The sequence below is a fragment of the Lithobates pipiens genome, unplaced genomic scaffold (assembly GCF_037356315.1).
Source record: "Lithobates pipiens isolate NorthernLeopardFrog02 unplaced genomic scaffold, aLitPip1_a1.2 Scaffold_28, whole genome shotgun sequence".
In the NCBI taxonomy this organism is placed as follows: Eukaryota; Metazoa; Chordata; class Amphibia; order Anura; family Ranidae; genus Lithobates; species Lithobates pipiens.
Window position 1 is genome coordinate 227,817,957 of NW_027507789.1, and position 23,277 is coordinate 227,841,233.

The 23,277-nt window shown below is 48.0% G+C and overlaps 1 protein-coding gene across 1 annotated transcript in view; it reads right to left on the reverse strand.

The window, feature by feature from the left end:
* CACNG4 (calcium voltage-gated channel auxiliary subunit gamma 4) overlaps nucleotides 1-20,362 on the reverse strand; it is a 92,874-nt gene extending 72,512 nt beyond the window's left edge. The window contains exon 1 of the mRNA XM_077460650.1: nucleotides 19,865-20,362. Coding sequence (XP_077316776.1) covers nucleotides 19,865-20,087 — 223 coding nt within the window. The 5' untranslated portion in view covers nucleotides 20,088-20,362. The remainder of the gene's footprint in view (nucleotides 1-19,864) is intronic.
* Nucleotides 20,363-23,277: the final 2,915 nt, after the last annotated feature.

Consider the following 23,277-nt stretch of genomic DNA (forward strand, 5'->3'; position numbering starts at 1 on the left):
TCTCTCTCTCTTTCTATCCCCCCCTCTCTCCCCCCTCTTTCTTTTTTTCTTTCTTTCTTTTTCTTTCTTTTCTTTCTTTTCTTTCTTTCTTTTTTCTTTTTTCCTTTCTCTTTAGCTTTAAGTTTCCTCCCACCTTTTTTCTTCTTATGGCGGTTGCCTTGCTGTCCTTCACATCATTGTCAGAGGCCAATCATTCTTTCAGAATAACAAGTGTCACCTTATGCCGCGTACACGTGACCGGACTTTTCGAGGGACTAGGTCCCGACGGTCTTTCCGACGGACTTTCGGAATGAACGGACTTGGCCACACACAATCACACCAAAGTCCGACGGACTTGAACTTGATGACGTACAACCGGACTAGAATAAGGAAGTTCATAGCCAGTAGCCAATAACTGCCTTCGCTACTAAACTTCCTTTTTTAGTCCCGCCTTACGTCATCACGTTCAAAACAAACGTACTTTTGAAACGGACTTAGTCCATTCGCGTGTGGCCAAGTCCGTTCCTTTGGGAACTCCGTCGGAACTCCACCAAAAAGTCAGTCGGGAAGACCGTCGGACCTAGTCTGCCGGGAAGTCCGGTCGTGTGTACGCGGCATACGGATTTCTATCGTCCGGTGTCCCTCAAGGAATTCTAAGACAAAGGGATTGATTTACTGAAGGCAAGAAGGCTCTTTACTTTGCAAGGGATTTTCCCACAGCGCTTAGTGGAGGTGGTGACAGTTAGAACACATGCAAGGAAAAAAATAAAAAAATGCTTGCAGATGATTGCGTGATAAAAGCCAGAGCTTTTCCCAATTCACTAAGCTGTGTGGAAACATTCCCTAGCAAAGTCCAACTTCCCTCGCAAAGTGAGAAGTCTATTTGCCTTTCCTAAATCAACCCCAAAGATTTTATAGCAAATACAAAAACCTTTCTTTTCTCTACTGTTAACCACTTGCTTACCAAGCATCACCCCCCCCAACCCCCCCCCCCCCCCCCCCCCCCGTGCCCAGACCAATTGACCAATTACGCAATCATACAACACTGTACCCAAATGAAATTTATATCACACACAAATAGAGATTTCTTTTGGTGGTATTTAATCACAGCTGGGGGTTTTATTTTCTGCTAAACAAATAAAAAAGGTGGACAATTTTGAAAAAGAAAAGAAAAAAAATCATGTTTCATAGATTGTTAGAAAATTTTGCAAACAGGTAATTTTTACTCCTTCATTGATATGCGCTGATGAGGTGGCACTGGTGGGCACTGATAGGCTGCATTGATGGGCACTGATAGGCACAGATAAGACAGTACTGATGGGCACAGATAAAGTGGCACTGATGGCCGCTGTTAAGATGGCACTGATGGGTGGCACTGAAGGGCACTGATAGGTGTTACTGATGGCACTGATAGGTGTCACTGATAGGCACAGATAAGGTGGCACTGATGGGGACAGATAAGGCGGTACTGATAGGCACAGATAAGGCGGTACTGATAGGCACAGATAAGGCGGCACTGATAGGCACAGATAAGGCGGCACTGATAGGCACAGATAAGGCGTTACTGATGGGGACAGATAAGGCGTTACTGATAGGCACAGATAAGACGGTACTGATGGGCACAGATAAAGTGGCACTGATGGCCGCTGTTAAGATGGCACTGATGGGTGGCACTGAAGGGCACTGATAGGTGTTACTGATGGCACTGATAGGTGTCACTGATAGGCACAGATAAGGTGGCACTGATGGGGACAGATAAGGCGGTACTGATAGGCACAGATAAGGCGGTACTGATAGGCACAGATAAGGCGGCACTGATAGGCACAGATAAGGCGGCACTGATAGGCACAGATAAGGCGGCACTGATAGGCACAGATAAGGCGTTACTGATGGGGACAGATAAGGCGTTACTGATAGGCACAGATAAGGCGTTACTGATGGGGACCGATAAGGCGTTACTGATAGGCACAGATAAGGCGGTACTGATGGGCACAGATAAGGCATTACTGATGGGCACAGATAAGGCATTACTGATGGGCACAGATAAAGCGGTACTGATGGCCACTGATAGGTGTTACTGATGGACAGTGGTAGGTGACACTGATGGGCAGCACTGTTGATGAGGCACTGATAAGTGGCACTGTGGGCACTGATGGGTGGCACGGTGGGCACTGGTAGGTGGTGCTGGTGGGCACTGGTAGGCGGCACTGTTGTGCACTGGTAGCTGGCACTGGCACAGATGAGCTGGCAGGAAGGTCTCCTTGATTGGGACCGATGTCCCTCTGAGAGCCGCCGGTGATCGCCTTTTTTGTCTCCTCACGCTGTCAGCGCAAGGATTACCTATTACCGGCTCTGTTTACATCACACGATCAGTTGTCATTGGCTAACAGTTGATCACGCGGTAAAGGGTCGGAGTCGACCCCTTACTCCGATCTGTGTTCAGCCGAGTCTCATTAACTTCCTGATTACAGAGCGAGCAGCGTGCACAGGCCCGCTCGGGCACGGGAGGACACTTATTGACATACTCCCGGCAAAGTAGGTCTGCACTGTAGCCGTCATTCGGCTATAGCGCGGATCTGAAGAAGTTAAAGAAATGCAGCCTGTAACTGGGTAATGGAGCAGCAGAAGACCGGGGAGGTCATCTTTCTGCTCGCTTTGCACTTTTCTTGTATCTGCATGTTCCTTGTCAGCACATTCCCATGCAGCACACCTTACTGGTTCTTAATAGTGCTGCCCAGTTCGTGCAACGCCCAGGGCAAAGATGCAGAACTGTGCCACCCCCTCCCGCTGCTAATGCATGGCGTAGAATGGCCCCATGCCCATTTTGTGCCCACCTTTCCCCCGGCTGCCCATGGTTGGCATGGGCCTACCTTACAACTTTTTGAGATGGGAATGAGGGACACCTATTAGCAAAAGTATGTACCCCCTGTCACGCCCCCTTAAAGGAGAATTGTACAAAATAACGATTAGTTAAACCCACAAGTGCTTTTTTTTTTTTTTTATTATTATTTCTTTATATTGGCCTTTGGAATTTACAAATGCAACAATTTAGAATTTGAATGAAAGGTTTAGCGCGGGAAAACAATTTTTGAAAGATAAAAAGTTTATATACAACTATATGAGGGATAAAGGAGGGGAAATGATGGACAGAGGAACATTGCTCCAAATCAGGGACAGTCCCTCCAAATCCGGGACGGTTGGGATCCATGGGCACAGAGCATGCACTGCAGATGCGTGTCTTGCATTCTGGAATGTAGTTGCCCCTGCGGGGTGTTTTTGTGGCATTGGTAGCTATCAGAGCAGACATATGACGCCCACTAGTTGCTGGTCACTGGTCTGCAGCGGGTGTGTGGTGAAGGGCTGCTGTTAGAAATCACGCGGCCCCATACAGCCTACCTGACAGGTTCCCCCCCCCCCCCACCCCCCCGTTTTGTTTTTTTGGTGAAATATCAGGGTGATATCTCACATTTGAGACAGAGAAGGGATTGAGGAAAGAGATTCCCCAGTTCCTTTCTCTGCTGCCTCAGCCACACTGGACAGGGAATGACTGGGAAGTGCTCTGAGGTTTCCTGTTCATTCACAAAGTGAAGCATAGTAAACACAACCTACTATGAATCAGTGGTGAATGAACACCGCGAGTGATCGGCACCAATCGCTCAGTGTGTTCATTGTTGAAAGGAAGGGGCTGGTAAATGAGACATATCTAATGCCCCCCCTTCGCTCTCCACCCTGAATCTCCCCCCGTGTGCCCTCAGCATCTGCTGGTGGGGGGAGGGAAGCCAGCAGCACTGGGAAGGAGGGGCACATAGGGGGGGCCTGGACAGCAGAATGAGGGCCAAGACACCAATCCCCCTGCAGTGCAACCGGTGGGAGAAAATGTAGGAGAAGGTGGCAGAGCTGCGGGCGGGGGCAACAAGAGCTGGCAGTAACGCAGTGCAGTCATCACTCCTGCTGGCAGGGGTGGACTGACCATTGGGCTACTCGGGCACTGCCTGAGGGCCCCATGCCACTAGGGGGCCCCATCAGGGTTGCCAGCCTCAGTAAAACCTGAGATTATAGTTGCCCCACCTCTCCAGTACCTTCTCAGCCAATAGTAACATGTCTGTGTGTACTGTGTGTGTGATATTATACTGTGTGTGTGTTTGTGTATACTATGTGGCCCCATAATCTCTGATTGCCTGGGGACCCCATAATCTCCTATTGCCCGGGGGCCCCATGAGTTGTCAGTCCGCCCCTGCCTGCTGGGGAGGTATCTGGGCCCCCCTTTTTAAACTGATGGGGCCTGGGCCTGGTACAGGAGGGCTGCCTGTACTGCCTCACCAGCGGCCCTGGCCCTCCTACTGCTGCGCCCAGCCCGCCCACCCCTTGTCCCGGCCCTGGTGGCGCAGCCTTCCCCTGTCAGAGTGCTGCTGTATCTGAGAATACAAGAGGCTGATACAAAGTACAATCCTGATCCTTACACAATAAAAAATACATTTCATTATCTTTTAATGAACACGGAGCTGCATTAATTGCTGCTTGTTAGTTTTCGCTGTATTTGGCTTTCAGCGCGGAAATCAAGTGGAAATCTCCCCGAAGTGTCCCTGAGCTAAAACGTGTCCTTAATCTTACCGCTCCCCCCTAACAACTACCCCCTCCCTCCCCCCCTTGCCTGCCTAAACCCGCCAGACCTGACACTGAAACAAGTCAGTAGATGTAAATGAGAAATCTGCCACATTTCGCTTCTTCTATGCACAGAATTATTAACAATTGGCCTGATTTAAAGTATTATTTTCACCCCCCTTTTTATTTTATATCTCAGTGCTGCTCATCCCCTGCGGCCTCTTTCAGCCACTTCTTGTCCACATGCACTTGCTATAGTGTCGGCTGCACTTCATTGATCTGGGCCGTCTCACTGGACCATGTCTGAGCATGTGACGGGGTGACAATGCAAAAGCACAACTGAGAGACAGACAACAGACCGTTTTCACTCTCTAAGCATACATTTTACATCTTAACTGCCTGGCTCCTGAAAAGTGATCCACGTTTGGATTGCTCTTTAGAGACATTTGATGGGCAGTGAGATGCTTTCTCACTGCCTGTTTTAGCCCTGTAATTGGCGCACCGGTGCGACACAAGAGTGCGTGTTACATACAGTTGGGGGGGCTTTGCAGCTCAACCCCACTCACTTGAATCGGTTGCCTTAGGCGGTCTTACTGCCCACTGAACATGACAAGAGTGATGGTTTCTACCGCAAAGCATAATAACTGCGTCATGTAAACACCCCCATCCACTGCCTCTGCAGGTCCAGGGAAGGGGGGTAGTTGGGGAGGCTCTAAAAACTTGGCCCACCCATGTGTTTTTTTTAATTACACCCAACCGCAAATCTAAATGAGACCTCCATGGCAGGATCACCATAATTTGACATTTAATGATTAGGTTTACATATATTTTTACTCCCTCTTAAATCCACGAGCGTCTACCTAACACTAAAACCTTACCTTTCTAACATTTAACAGATCACAGGGATGGTGGGAACTCCTTATAATGGGCACAGCGGGTGTAAAGACCCAGGAACTCAGCACAGGGATGGTGGGAACCCCTCATAATGGGCACAGCGGGTGTACAGACCCGGGAACTCAGCACAGGGATGGTGGGAACCCCTCATAATGGGCACAGCGGGTGTACAGACCCAGGAACTCAGCACAGGGATGGAGGGAACCCCTCATAATGGGCACAGCGGGTGTACAGACCCAGGAACTCAGCACAGGGATGGTGGGAACCCCTCATAATGGGCACAGCGGGTGTACAGACCCGGGAACTCAGCACAGGGATGGTGAGAACCCCTCATAATGGGCACAGCGGGTGTACAGACCCAGGAACTCAGCACAGGGATGGTGGGAACCCCTCATAATGGGCACAGCGGGTGTACAGACCCGGGAACTCAGCACAGGAATGGTGGGAACCCCTCATAATGGGCACAGCGGGTGTACAGACCCAGGAACTCAGCACAGGGATGGTGGGAACCCCTCATAATGGGCACAGCGGGTGCACAGACCCAGGAACTCAGCACAGGGATGGTGGGAACCCCTCATAATGGGCACAGCGGGTGCACAGACCCAGGAACTCAGCACAGGGATGGAGGGAACCCCTCATAATGGGCACAGCGGGTGCACAGACCCAGGAACTCAGCACAGGGATGGTGGGAACCCCTCATAATGGGCACAGCGGGTGTACAGACCCGGGAACTCAGCACAGGGATGGTGGGAACCCCTCATAATGGGCACAGCGGGTGTACAGACCCAGGAACTCAGCACAGGGATGGTGGGAACCCCTCATAATGGGCACAGCGGGTGTACAGACCCGGGAACTCAGCACAGGGATGGTGGGAACCCCTCATAATGGGCACAGCGGGTGTACAGACCCGGGAACTCAGCACAGGGATTGTGGGAACCCCTCATAATGGGCACAGCGGGTGTACAGAGCCGGGAACTCAGCACAGGGATGGTGGGAACCCCTCATAATGGGCACAGCGGGTGTACAGACCCGGGAACTCAGCACAGGGATGGTGAGAACCCCTCATAATGGGCACAGCGGGTGTACAGACCCAGGAACTCAGCACAGGGATGGTGGGAACCCCTCATAATGGGCACAGCGGGTGTGCAGACCCAGGAACTCAGCACAGGGATGGAGGGAACCCCTCATAATGGGCACAGCGGGTGCACAGACCCAGGAACTCAGCACAGGGATGGTGGGAACCCCTCATAATGGGCACAGCGGGTGTACAGACCCGGGAACTCAGCACAGGGATGGTGGGAACCCCTCATAATGGGCACAGCGGGTGTACAGACCCAGGAACTCAGCACAGGGATGGAGGGAACCCCTCATAATGGGCACAGCGGGTGTACAGACCCGGGAACTCAGCACGGGGATTGTGGGAACCCCTCATAATGGGCACAGCGGGTGTACAGAGCCGGGAACTCAGCACAGGGATGGTGGGAACCCCTCATAATGGGCACAGCGGGTGTACAGACCCGGGAAGAGATGGTGGGGAAGAGGGAGATGGAAAGTAGAGATGGACATTCCGACAGCAAAATCCCTCGAATTTTTCCGATGGATTTTGGCCCAAACATGTCTTGCATACACACGGTCGCACAAAGTTGTCATAAAATCTGATTGATCAGAACGAGGTGACGTACAACACGTACATTGGAACTATAAAGAAGCCAGTAGCCAATAGCTTTCGTCTCGGAAATTATTCTGAGCATGCGTGACACTTTGTCTGTCGGAATTGTCTACACACGATCGGGATTTAAACAATTGGATTTTGTTGTCGGAAAATTTTAAAGCCAGCACTCAAACTCTGTGTGTTGGAAATTCCGATGGAAAAAGTCAGATGGAGCCCACACACGATCGGATTTTCCGACAACACGATCCGATCGTACATTTTCTGTCGGAAAGTCTTACAGGGCATTAGAGGGAGAGGGTAATAGAAGGAAAAAGGGAGGAGTGAGATAAAGAAGATGATAGAAAGAGAAGAAAAGAGAGAGAAAAGAGGAGAAAGATGAAGGGTGGGTGACGGGACGGGGGGGGGGGGGGGGGCAGAAAACAGGATACTGCAGAGAGGCAAAGAAAAGAGGGCAAAAAAAGAGAAGAGGGAATGAGAGAGGAACATGGAGAGAGGGTGGGGGAGGGGTTGGAGGGGTTGAGAGAAATGGAGGAGTGAGCCAGAGAGGGTGGGGACAGAGGGGGACAAGAGAAGTGAGAAACAGAGTAAGAAAGAAGAAAGAGAGGGATAGAGAAGGAAAGAAAAGATGGTGGGGAAAAATAGAAGAGTGAATTAGAGAGGAACATGGGGGGGGGGGGGGGTAGAGAGAGAACTGGAGTAAGATGGGGAAGATGAGGGAAGAGAAGAGAGAGACAGGGTGGGGGGCAGAGGGGGAAACAGAAGTGAGAAAAGGAGTAAGAAAGAGAGAGATGGAGAGAGGAAGAAAAGATGGTGAGGAAAGAAAAGGGGGAATGAGAGAGGAGGAACCTGGAGAGTGAGAGGGTTTGGGGGGGGGGGGTAATAGAAATAAAAAGGGGGAATGAGAGAGGAGGAACCTGGAGAGTGAGAGGGTTTGGGGGAGGGGGTAATAGAAATAAAAGGGGAGGAGTGAGGTGGAGAAGATGAGAGAAAGAGAAGAGCAGAGAGAGAAGAGGAGAAAGAAGGGAGGGGGACAGAAGTGGAATAAGAAGTGAGAAACAAAGAGAGGGAAAGGAAAGATGGTGGAGAAAGAGAGAGGAATGTGGAGAGAGTAATGGGTTTTGGGGGGGGTTGGTTTTCTTTGGGGGAGGGGGGTGTTAATAGAGCTAGAGATGGAAAAATGAGCTGGAGAAGAACAGAGTAAGAGAGGGGAAAAAAGGAGAGGGAGCAGAAATAAAGAGAAAGGAAGGAGTAAACTGGAGGAGATGAGAGAGAAGAGAATAAGTGGGGGGGGGGGGGGGGGGGGGAGGAATGATAAAAAGAAAGAGAGAGCTAGAGAAAGAAAAGATGAGGAAAAAGAGAAGAGAGGAAGAATTCGAAAATAGAAGCAAAAGGAGACAAAGGATTGAGTAGGAGAAGAGGAGAGAGAAAAAGAAGAGAAGAGAGAGAGAGAAGTCTTGTGTGGGTCTCACTAGGGTATTACTCCCATCATTAATGATACAAGGAGTAGAAGGATACGATGAGTAGAAGGATACGATGAGTAGAAGGATACGATGAGTAGAAGGATACGATGAGTAGAAGGATACGATGAGTAGAAGGATACGATGAGTAGAAGGATACAAGGAGTAGAAGGATACAATGAGTAGAAGGATACAATGAGTAGAAGGATACAAGGAGTAGAAGGATACAAGGAGTAGAAGGATACAAGGATACGATGAGTAGAAGGATACGATGAGTAGAAGGATACGATGAGTAGAAGGATACAAGGAGTAGAAGGATACAAGGAGTAGAAGGATACAAGGAGTAGAAGGATACAAGGAGTAGAAGGATACAATGAGTAGAAGGATACAAGGAGTAGAAGGATACAAGGAGTAGAAGGATACAAGGATACGATGAGTAGAAGGATACGATGAGTAGAAGGATACGATGAGTAGAAGGATACGATGAGTAGAAGGATACAAGGAGTAGAAGGATACAAGGAGTAGAAGGATACAAGGAGTAGAAGGATACAATGAGTAGAACGATACAATGGAGCACCAGACATTTCCTGCTTCCAGCTATGATAGGCCTCAGTCACTCGGTTTCCCAATCTACATTAGAGGGGGATGGAAGGAGTGTGATGGTTGCCGTAGGGAACACAGACAGTTGTGATTTCATTGTATTCATTTTTCTACATTGCGGATTGATCAGTATTGTATCTGAAGGGGGTGGGGGGGGGGGGGGGTTTAAGTTACAGAATCCGGGTCAATCTCTCACCTCAGGTGAAGGATAAAAGTACAGCCTTCATCTCCACTCCAGACCATATACAGTCCATACATAAAACAGGCCCAGATCTAGGGGGTGCTGGGTGGGCTATACTTCTCCTAGATTTTAGTTGTTACATAGTTACATAGTTGTGCCCCCCCCCCCAAGTCTCTGAGAGCGCATCCACTGGTCCATGAGCCAGCCTGATGGGGACACCTGATGTAAGGGCGGTGGGCTCTGATGGGGACCCTGACCTAAAGTGGGGCTCTGATGGGGACCCTGACATAAGGTGGGGTTCTGATGGGGATCCTGATATAAGGTGGGGCCCTGATGGGGATCCTGATATAAGGTGGGGCCCTGATGGGGATCCTGATATAAGGTGGGGCCCTGATGGGGATCCTGATATAAGGTGGGGCCCTGATGGGGACCCTGACATAAGGTGGGGCCCTGATGGGGACTCTGACATAAGGTGGGGCCCTGATGGGGACCCTGACATAAGGTGGGGCCCTGATGGGGACCCTGACATAAGGTGGGGCCCTGATGGGGACCCTGACATAAGGTGGGGCCCTGATGGGGACCCTGACATAAGGTGGGGCCCTGGTGGGGACCCTGACATAAGGTGGGGCCCTGATGGGGACCCTGATATAAGGTGGGGTCCTGATGGGGACCCTGACATAAGGTGGGGCCCTGATGGGAACCCTGACATAAGGTGTGGCTCTGATGGGGACCCTGACATAAAGTGGGGCCCTGATGGGGACCCTGATATGTGGGGGGTCTCTGATAGGGACACCTGATATAGTGAGGACTCTGATAATACATACTATTGTTCCCTGTGCACGCCCTCATCCCCTCTGCACTACCTGTCAGACTTTACTTCCAGGGTACATGTCAATGACGTCAAAATTTGTTTTGTTTCGATGAGTTAATCTAATTATTTTGTTTAGTTCAATTTGGTTGATTCGTTCAATTCGTATTCGGAATTTTCACATTTTCTTCGAATTCACCGATTCTTTTCGGTTCGAAGCGTTCAGATCGATACATTTTCGAATCCGTCGAAACGAAAATGTTATAAAGTTTTCAAACTTGAATGCAGCAAAGTGAACAAACAAAAAAATAAAAAATACAATTTTCATCAAGTGATTACAATGACTCCTTAAATCGCCTTTGGATGAACAAAAACAGCATTATTTATCGAAGTGGTCCTCTAATAACACACAGTCTTTGATTTCAGCAAAATGTGAAGTAGAGCTGCACGATTCTGGCTAAAATGAGAATCACGATTTTTTTTGCTTAGAAGATAGATCACGATTCTCTCACGATTCTCGCGGCGTAACATCATCTTTCACATTAAAACAAAAAAAAATTGTGCTAACTTTACTGTTTCATTTTTTTTTTTTATTTATTGAATTGTATTTTTTCCCAAAAAATTGCATTTGAAAAACTGCTGGGCAAATACAGTGTGACATAAAATATTGCAGCAATTGCCATTTTATTCCCTAGGGTCTCTGCTAAAATTATATATATATTATAATGTTTGGGGGTTCCAAGTAATTTTCTAGCAAAAAATATTGATTTTAAATTAAAAAAGAAGTGTCGGAAAAAGATTTAGACTTTAAGTGATTAAACTTCCTGCATTAACACAGTTGAAAGTTTGTCAGGCTGCCCAGATTATTTGTTTATCCCTTTGACCTAAAGAAGTAAGCGTTAGTTACAATGTTTCAAGTTCTAAACTTGGCAGATTGCCCGGGATGCTTTCTTTTGTCAGCTGAGTGAGCAGATAATCTCTCCACTTGTTTATATGAAAGAATCACCTACTCTCAGTGGAAGAGATCGTGGGGGGGGGGGGGGGGGTGAGTGAATCGAGATTGCGGTTTTTTAACGATTAATCGTGCAGCTCTAATGTGTAGTTAGAATTCGACTGGAGTTTAACTACTTCCCGACCAGCGCACGTGATGTACGTCGACAGAATGGCACGGGCAGGCATATTGGCATACAGGTACGTCCAATATTCAATGCCGCCCTGCCATCGGGAGCGCGCCGCCAGCGGCGCGCTCCCGCGCTGGTCGGGACCCCCGTGAGTCCGGTCGCGGGACCCGCGGACTCGATCGCCGCAGGCATCCCCGCGATCGTCTCACGGAGCAGCCGAATGGAGGAAATGCTGTGTAAACAACATTTCTCCATTCTGCCTAGCAACTAGTGACGCTGATCTCTGCTCCATGTGATTGGAGCAGAGATCAGTGTTCACTAAATGAAAGCCCAACCCCCCCACAGTTAGTAACACACCCCTAGGAACACTTAACCCCTACACTGCCACCCACTGGTTAACCCTTTCACTGCCAGTGTCATTTACACAGGAATCGCTGCATTTATATAGCAGTGATTACTGTATAAATGACAATGGTCCCAAAAATGTGTCAAAAATGTCCGATGGGTCCCCCACAATGTCGCAGTCACAATAAAAATCGCTGATCGCCGCCATTACTAGTAAAAAAAAAAAAAAAATTATTAATAAAAATGCTATAAAACTATCCCTATTTTGTAAACGCTATAACTTTTGCGCAAACCAATCAATAATCGCTTATTGCGATTTTTTTTACCAAAAATATGTAGAAGAATACGTATCGGCCTAAACTGAGGGGAAAAAAATGTTTTTTTATATATTTTTGGGGGATATTTATTATACCAAAAAGTAAGAAATAATGCGTTTTTTTCTAAATTGTCGCTCTATTTTTGGTTATAGCGCAAAAAATAAAAACCGCAGAGGTGATCAAATGCCACCAAAAGAAAGCTCTATTTGTGGGGAAAAAAAAGACGTCAATTTTGTTTGGGAGCCACGTCGCACGACCGCGCAATTGTCAGTTAAAGCGACGCAGTGCCGACTCACAAAAAGGGGTCTGGTCTTTGACCAGCAAATTGGTCCGGTCTGCAAGTGGTTAATGTAAAATTCGATTCGAATTTCAGTCCGAATTTTGTTACGTTATTCGGAGCTTTTGGTAAAATTTGTTTATATTGTAATTCTGGTTTTTGGATATATCCGAATCTCCGAATTACAAAAAATGTGTCTGAATATTAATTCGGAAGGAAAGGAATGTCACATGTCTACTTCCAGGGGGTGACTGGTGGTAGAGAAGTGCGGTGGGTGAGCGGGGAATGCGGGTTCTCTACCACACTGTGCGACCGACTGTCAGCGACTCACACACAGCATTGACCCCCCATGCCCACCTGACTTTTGTTCCTGCACCCCCAGATCAGGTGGGCTGGATCCGTCCCTGACATAAAACCTCTTCATTGCAGTCACTGTGCCACCAGCAAGACCCCCAAGCTGTCCAACCTGCGCTGCAGCCCTCTAACAAGCACAATTCAGCCGCTCAGAACATCAGCCCCGGAGGAGATCATTAATGCCACAGCTTGGCTGCTAATTAGGAAAGTAAAGGGAAATCTATGGATAAGAAGTAGAAATCCATACAAGCCTCCTCCCTTTCTACTCCCCACTCCTGTTCATAGGGCTCCCGCCCACCCAGTGGATGGAGAGGGGGGCAGCATTGGGGGTAACTATCAATAATCCTCGCCTTCCTTTCTTGCTGTATCCCTTTATTCAGCACAACCACAGACCAGCCTTAGCACCACAACCGCCGGCCAGCTTCACCCCCAGACCCAAAACAAACAAGCAAAAAAAAAAAAACGAAATAAATGTGTCTGATTATAAAATTGTGAGCTGGAGTGCGGCTTCAATTTGTTAGTGTATTTAAATCTGCTAGTCCATCAAACACTCCCCTCCCCCCAGACCAAGAATGCTGCTTTCCAAAGGCACCCCCTGTGCTCCTTCATACAGGAGGTGTGTTACTGACCAAATAACCAGGTGAAGACAGAGGGAAAGAACCTAAAAAAGAAAATGAATGCAGCCGCCGCATCTAATGATTGTTAAGCCGTAATATATAACATTTTTGTTTTTGAGCTTAAAAGGGTTGTAAGGTTTTTTTTTTTTTTTTTTTTTTAAATAACAAACATGTCATACTTACCTCCTCTGTGCAAGGGTTTTGCACAGAACGACCCCGATCCTCCTCTTTTGGGGTCCCCCAGCGACACTCCTGGCTCCTCCCCGCGTCAAGTGCCCCCATGGAGAGCCGCATTCCATGGGGGCATTTGTGCAGACGCTCTACCGAGTCCTGCTACTGCGTCCTTTGACACAGACAGCAGGACTCAGCCCCGCCCCCCAGCAGCCAATGGCTCCTGCCGCTATGAATCTGTTCAATGAGGACCCGAGACAGCGGCTGGAGCTGATGGCCTCGTTCTCATCGATCGGGTTCAGGTAAGTCAAATGGGGCCTCCGGGGGGGGCTGCTGCACTACAGAAGGTTTTTCACCTTCATGTATAGGAGGTGAAAAACCTTGAGGGTTTAATACCACTTTAAGCATCAGACACGATGAACCCAGCGCAAAGACCGAATGGACGCTTCGGCTTCAGACCCAATGGGCAATCACCTAACAACTGGGCAGCTTTAGCACCAAACCCAATGGATGGCTCCATCACTTCACAGCTGTATAGCTTCAACACCATAGCCAGTAGATAGCTCAGTCACCTAACAGCTGGCCAGCTTCAGCACCACTCAATGGACAACTCCATCACCTAACAACTGCCCAGCTTCAGCACCACAATCAATGGACAACTTCGTCACCTAACAACTGCCCAGCTTCAGCACCACAATCAATGGACATCTCCATCACCTAACAACTTCCCAGCTTCAGCACCACTCAATGGACAACTCCATCACCTAACAACTGCCCAGCTTCAACACCACAATCAATGGACATCTCCATCACCTAACAACTTCCCAGCTTCAGCACCACTCAATGGACAACTCCATCACCTAACAACTGCCCAGCTTCAACACCACAATCAATGGACATCTCCATCACCTAACAACTGCCCAGCTTCAGCACCACTCAATGGACAACTCCATCACCTAACAACTGCCCAGCTTCAACACCACAATCAATGGACAACTTCGTCACCTAACAACTGCCCAGCTTCAGCACCACTCAATGGACAACTCCATCACCTAACAACTGCCCAGCTTCAGCACCACAATCAATGGACAACTTCGTCACCTAACAACTGCCCAGCTTCAGCACCACTCAATGGACAACTCCATCACCTAACAACTGCCCAGCTTCAGCACCACAATCAATGGACAACTTCGTCACCTAACAACTGCCCAGCTTCAGCACCACTCAATGGACATCTCCATCACCTAACAACTGCCCAGCTTCAGCACCACTCAATGGACATCTCCATCACCTAACAACTGCCCAGCTTCAGCACCACAATCAATGGACAACTTCGTCACCTAACAACTGCCCAGCTTCAGCACCACTCAATGGACAACTCCATCACCTAACAACTGCCCAGCTTCAGCACCACAATCAATGGACAACTTCGTCACCTAACAACTTCCCAGCTTCAGCACCACTCAATGGACAACTCCATCACCTAACAACTGCCCAGCTTCAGCACCACAATCAATGGACAACTTCGTCACCTAACAACTTCCCAGCTTCAGCACCACTCAATGGACAACTCCATCACCTAACAACTGCCCAGCTTCAACACCACAATCAATGGACATCTCCATCACCTAACAACTTCCCAGCTTCAGCACCACAATCAATGGACATCTCCATCACCTAACAACTGCCCAGCTTCAACACCACAATCAATGGACAACTCCATCACCTAACAACTGCCCAGCTTCAACACCACAATCAATGGACATCTCCATCACCTAACAACTTCCCAGCTTCAGCACCACTCAATGGACAACTCCATCACCTAACAACTGCCCAGCTTCAACACCACAATCAATGGACATCTCCATCACCTAACAACTGCCCAGCTTCAGCACCACTCAATGGACAACTCCATCACCTAACAACTGCCCAGCTTCAACACCACAATCAATGGACATCTCCATCACCTAACAACTGCCCAGCTTCAGCACCACAATCAATGGACAACTTCGTCACCTAACAACTGCCCAGCTTCAGCACCACTCAATGGACAACTCCATCACCTAACAACTGCCCAGCTTCAGCACCACAATCAATGGACAACTTCGTCACCTAACAACTTCCCAGCTTCAGCACCACTCAATGGACAACTCCATCACCTAACAACTGCCCAGCTTCAGCACCACAATCAATGGACAACTTCGTCACCTAACAACTTCCCAGCTTCAGCACCACTCAATGGACAACTCCATCACCTAACAACTGCCCAGCTTCAACACCACAATCAATGGACATCTCCATCACCTAACAACTTCCCAGCTTCAGCACCACAATCAATGGACATCTCCATCACCTAACAACTGCCCAGCTTCAACACCACAATCAATGGACAACTCCATCACCTAACAACTGCCCAGCTTCAACACCACAATCAATGGACATCTCCATCACCTAACAACTTCCCAGCTTCAGCACCACTCAATGGACAACTCCATCACCTAACAACTGCCCAGCTTCAACACCACAATCAATGGACATCTCCATCACCTAACAACTGCCCAGCTTCAGCACCACTCAATGGACAACTCCATCACCTAACAACTGCCCAGCTTCAACACCACAATCAATGGACATCTCCATCACCTAACAACTTCCCAGCTTCAGCACCACAATCAATGGACATCTCCATCACCTAACAACTGCCCAGCTTCAACACCACAATCAATGGACAACTCCATCACCTAACAACTGCCCAGCTTCAACACCACAATCAATGGACATCTCCATCACCTAACAACTTCCCAGCTTCAGCACCACTCAATGGACAACTCCATCACCTAACAACTGCCCAGCTTCAACACCACAATCAATGGACATCTCCATCACCTAACAACTGCCCAGCTTCAGCACCACTCAATGGACAACTCCATCACCTAACAACTGCCCAGCTTCAACACCACAATCAATGGACATCTCCATCACCTAACAACTGCCCAGCTTCAGCACCACAATCAATGGACAACTTCGTCACCTAACAACTGCCCAGCTTCAGCACCACTCAATGGACAACTCCATCACCTAACAACTGCCCAGCTTCAGCACCACAATCAATGGACAACTTCGTCACCTAACAACTTCCCAGCTTCAGCACCACTCAATGGACAACTCCATCACCTAACAACTGCCCAGCTTCAGCACCACAATCAATGGACAACTTCGTCACCTAACAACTTCCCAGCTTCAGCACCACTCAATGGACAACTCCATCACCTAACAACTGCCCAGCTTCAACACCACAATCAATGGACATCTCCATCACCTAACAACTTCCCAGCTTCAGCACCACAATCAATGGACATCTCCATCACCTAACAACTGCCCAGCTTCAACACCACAATCAATGGACAACTCCATCACCTAACAACTGCCCAGCTTCAACACCACAATCAATGGACATCTCCATCACCTAACAACTTCCCAGCTTCAGCACCACTCAATGGACAACTCCATCACCTAACAACTGCCCAGCTTCAGCACCACAATCAATGGACAACTCCGTCACCTAACAACTGCCCAGCTTCAGCACCACAATCAATGGACAACTCCGTCACCTAACAACTGCCCAGCTTCAGAACCACAGTCAATGGACATCTCCATCACCTAACAACTGCCCAGCTTCAGCACCACAATCAATGGACATCTCCATCACCTTACAGCTGGACAGTTTTAGCAGCAGACCCAATGGACAGCTCAATCACTTCATGGCTGTTTAGCTTCAACACCAGAACCGATGGTTAGCTAGCTCAGCCACCTTCAGCGCCAGAGGCAATTGACAGATATGTGGCTGCTTTACCATGTACTTGTATGAGAAAGTCCTCCTTTTGCTTTCCTATGAAAAAACACATTATGCACCCCCCCCCCTTTTTCACACAGTCTTTCACTGGAAAGCTAAGTGTGCTGCTGTTTTTACTCCCCCAGCTCTTATGCAGCTGAGAACAGAGAAATGTGATCACTTATTAAAAAAAAAGAGTTTCAAATTTAAAATTTTTTTTTTTAAATATCTATACACAAATATTTTGCCTTTTATTTCTATTTTAAACTGAATGAGTTGTTTTACAAGGTGGGGGTTTACATACACTTTAACACCTCCATTGCCTAACAGCTGGGCAATTTCTGCACCACAGTCAATGGACATCTCAATCACCTAACCGCTGGTCAGATTCAGCACCACAGTCAATGGACATCTCCATCACCTAACTGCTGGTTAGATTCAGCACCACAGTCAATGGACATCTCAATCACCTAACCGCTGGTCAGATTCAGCACCACAGTCAATGGACATCTCCATCACCTAACCGCTGGTCAGATTCAGCACCACAGTCAATGGACATCTCCATCACCTAACCGCTGGTTAGATTCAGCACCACAGTCAATGGACATCTCCATCAACTAACCGCTGGTTAGATTCAGCACCACAGTCAATGGACATCTCCATCACCTAACAGCTGCTCCGCTTCAGCACCACAGCCAATGGACATCTTCATCATCCAACAGCTGCTCAGCTTCAGCACCACAGCCAATGGACATCTCCATCACCTAAGAGCTGGATAGCTTCAGCACCACAGTCAGTGGACAGCTCCATTGCCTAACAGCTGGACAGTTTTAGCAGCAGAACCAATGGACAGCTCAATCACTTCATAGATGTTTGGTTTCAACACCAGAACCGATGGATAGCCCAGTCGCCTCCAGCGCCAGAGGCAATTGACAGCTTCAGCACCAGACCTGATGGACAGCTCCATCACCTAACTGCTGGGCAGCTTCAGCACCAAAGCCAATGGACAATCTCAATCACCTAACAGCTTGGCTGTTTCAGCACTCCAGTCAATGACATCTCCATCACCTAACAGCTGGCCAGCTTCAGCACCACAGTCAGTGGACAGCTCCATTTCCTAACAGCTGGACAGTTTTAGCACCAGACCTGATGGACAGTTCCATCACCTAACAGCACCAGAGCTGATGGTCAATCTCTTATCACCTAATATCTGGGCAGCATCAGCACAACAATCAATGAACAGCTCCATCATCTAACAGCTGGTCAACTTCAGCACCACAGTCAATGGACATCTCCATCACCTAACAGCTGGACAGTTTTAGCACCAGACCTGATGGACAGCTCCATCACTTAAGAGCTGGTCATCTTCAGCACCACAGCCAATGGACATCTCTATCACCTAACAGCTGGCCAGCTTCAGCACCATAGTCAGTGGACAGCTCTATTGCCTAACAGCTGGACAATTTTAGCACCAGACCCAATGGACATCTCCATCACTTAACAGCACCAGAGCCGATGGACAATCTCTTATCACCTAATATCTGGGCAGCATCAGCACAACAATCAATGAACAGCTCCATCATCTAACAGCACCACAGCCAATAGATATCTCCATCCCTGGTCAACTTCAGCACCACAGTCAATGGACATCTCCATCACCTAACAGCTGGACAGTTTTAGCACCAGACCCGATGGACATCTCCATCACTTAACAGCACCAAAGCTGATGGACAATCCCTTATCACCTAATATCTGGGCAGCATCAGCACAACAATCAATGAACAGCTCCATCACCTAGCAGCTGGTCAGCTTCAGCACCACAGTTAATGGATATCTCCATCCCTGGTCAACTTCAACATCACAGTCAATGGACAACTCCATCACCTAGCAGCTGGTCAGCTTCAGCACCACAGTCAATGGACATCTCCATCACCGAACAGCTGGTCAGCTTCAGCACCGCGGTCAATTTGCATCTCCATCACGTAACAGCTGGGCTTTTTCAGCATCAGAGCCGGTTGGACAGCTCCTCTATCCAAACTCACCTAAACAAGCTTCCCATCAAGATTTCATGACATTCATTCCCCTCCCATCAATGCACACTGTAACACAGTCTGTGGTGTCAGAATAGAAGCTAAATGAACCCTTTCCATAATTTCCATTACCATGTGAAAGCCCTTCCCTTTCAGAGTCTGTATAAACTTATTGTATATTAGATAAAACATCCTATTATATTGCAGAATATTTCTCTGAGCCATGAACAGACCTGAAGAGCTGACACCACCATAGTTCTGCAGAGTATTATTATACAAGGGCGAGTTAAACATCTTATTCTATCACAATGTCGGGCACCCCCCCGGTGTACAGTATTACTTTCTATAGCTAAGTACAGGGTTGAAGGGAGGATTCTCACAGCAGGCCACACAAAGATGTGTAAAGATCCTGGTAATGTCTTGCTATCTATCACAGGGATGCTGCTGGATCTCCAGATGCTGGTTACTAAGCAACCACATCAAAAACACAATAAAAAAGACTGAGGTACCACCTGGTCAAGATCAGCTTAGAGCCAACAGGGGGCCCTCAGAGAGCGGCAATGATATCATTTCTAGGATGCCCCCCCCCCCCCCCCCACACACTCACCCTCAATACAACAGATCCTCCAGAGTCCTGAGTGGGTGAGGTCCCCCTTGGTCTTCTTAGGTTGGCTCTGGGGGTCGTCCATGGTGAAGTTGGTCCCGTTGCAGATGTGAGCCCGGGAGTAGAGCCAGTAGTCGGTGCCAATGGCGATGGTCATCAGGCTGAAGGCTGCGAAAGCCCCTACGGTGGTCAGCAGCATCTGGACCCCACGATCACACCAGCCCATGGTGCCTCATATTCCAGAAGCCCAGGCTGGAGGTGGAGCGAGACTGAGCAACAGGAGCGGAGCGCTGCGAGTCCCCTGGGAGCCCAGCCACAGACAATGCTTCCATCCAACAGCAACCTCAGACAAAGGAAAGCAGCTGGGCATGGGTGCCCCTTCCCCTCTTCCTCCCAGGAAAGGGTTAACAGCTACCCTTCCTCTATAGGGAACACAAAGGGAGGCTTATCACTGACAAAAAAAAGTATCTGCTAATCAGAGCCTCTCCTAATGTTAACTCATTGGGGTAGAAGCCCTCCACCTCAGACACTCCCCTTTTTCCCTCTGCTCCAATCAGACAAGAGATATGCAAATAGGCATGTGGGGTTCTGGCTGGATGAGACCCCCAGGGAAGTCTACATAGAGGAAAACAACACAGCCCCCTTTCTTCCAGTATCAGGAGAGAGCGGTGCGAAGAGCCTGCACACTTCACATACGTGTCACATGTAAGCCTAGCACCCTCACTTCACATACATGTCACATGTAAGCCCAGCACCCTCACTTCACATACATGTCACATGTAAGCCCAGCACCATCACTTCACATACATGTCACATGTAAGCCCAGCACCATCACTTCACATACATGTCACATGTAAGCCCAGCACCATCAATTCACATACATGTCACATGTAAGCCCAGCACCCTCACTTCACATACATTTCACATGTAAGCCCAGCACCATCACTTCACATACATGTCACATGTAAGCCCAGCACCCTCACTTCACATACATTTCACATGTAAGCCCAGCACCATCACTTCACATACATGTCACATGTAAGCCCAGCACCATCACTTCACATACATTTCACATGTAAGCCCAGCACCATCACTTCACATACATGGCACATGTAAGCCCAGCACCCTCACTTCACATACATGTCACATGTAAGCCCAGCACCATCACTTCACATACATGTCACATGTAAGCCCAGCACCCTCACTTCACATATATGTCACATGTGAGCCCAGCACCAGCACTTCACATACATGTCACACATGTAAGCCCAGCACCATCACTTCACATACATGTCACACATGTAAGCCCAGCACCATCAATTCACATACATGTCACACATGTAAGCCCAGCACCATCACTTCACATACATGTCACATGTAAGCCCAGCACCATCACTTCACATACATGTCACATGTAAGCCCAGCACCATCACTTCACATACATGTCACACATGTAAGCCCAGCACCATCACTTCACATACATGTCACACATGTAAGCCCAGCACCATCACTTCACATACATGTCACATGTAAGCCCAGCACCATCACGTCACATACATGTCCCATGTAAGCCCAGCACCATCACTTCACATACATGTCACATGTAAGCCCAGCACCATCACTTCACATACATGTCACATGTAAGCCCAGCACCATCACTTCACATACATGTCACATGTAAGCCCAGCACCATCACTTCACATCTCATGTTAAGAGTTAAATCCTCACCCCTTTATTAACCCCTTTTCACTCAGTAAGGTGACAGAGCCGCTGATCCTGCAGATGGGAGCAGAACTCATCGCAGACCCCTCTTCTTTGTTTGCCGGGGTGGGGGAGGGGCATTTACAGATACCATAAATGGGGGGGGGGGGGTCTGATTTAGAGGTATGCTGCGAATATGTCTAATTACTTTGAAGACTGCTCAGCAATGGACTGCTGGCTGTGGAAGGGTTAACTGTTGGCTTCATTAGTAAGCAGTTCTCTGTAGTCTGGGCAGAGCTCGCCGAGGACCGATGATATCATAACTGAGGACCGATGATATCATAACTGAGGACCGATGATATCATAACTGAGGACCGATGATATCATAACTGAGGAATGATGATATCATAACTGAGGAATGATGATATCATAACTGAGGACCAATGATATCATAACTGAGGACCAATGATATCATAACTGAGGAATGATGATATCATAACTGAGGAATGATGATATCATAACTGAGGACCAATGATATCATAACTGAGGACCAATGATATCATAACTGAGGAATGATGATATCATAACTGAGGACCGATGATATCATAACTGAGGACCAATGATATCATAACTGAGGAATGATGATATCATAACTGAGGAATGATGATATCATAACTGAGGACCGATGATATCATAAATGAGGACCGATGATATCATAAATGAGGACCGATGATATCATAACTGAGGACCGATGATATCATAACTGAGGACCGATGATATCATAAATGAGGAATGATGATATCATAAATGAGGACCGATGATATCATAACTGAGGACCGATGATATCATAAATGAGGAATGATGATATCATAAATGAGGACCGATTATATCATAATTGTAAGTCCAGCACCCTCACTTCACATACATGTCACACATGTAAGCCCAGCACCATCACTTCACATACATGTCACACATGTAAGCCCAGCATCCTCACTTCACATACATGTCACATGTAAGCCCAGCACCATCACTTCACATACATGTCACACATGTAAGCCCAGCACCCTCACTTCACATACATGTCACATGTAAGCCCAGCACCATCACTTTACATACATGTCACATGTGAGCCCAGCACTATCACTTCCCATACATGTCACATGTGAGCCCAGCACCATTACTTCCCATATATGTCACATGTGAGCCCAGCACTATTACTTCACATACATGTCACATGTGAGCCCAGCACTATTACTTCACATACATGTCACATGTAAGCCCAACACCATCACTTCACATACATGTCACATGTAAGCCCAGCACCCTCACTTCACATACATTTCACATGTAAACCCAGCACCATCACTTCACATACATGTCACATGTAAGCCCAGCACCCTCACTTCACATACATGTCACACATGTAAGCCCAGAACATCACTTCACATACATGTCACATGTAAGCCCAGCACCATCACTTCACATACATGTCACACATGTAAGCCCAGCACCATCACTTCACATACATGTCACATGTGAGCCCAGCACTATCACTTCCCATACATGTCACATGTGAGCCCAGGACCATTACTTCCCATACATGTCACATGTGAGCCCAGCACTATTACTTCACATACATGTCACATGTAAGCCCAACACCATCACTTCACATACATGTCACATGTAAGCCCAGCACCCTCACTTCACATACATTT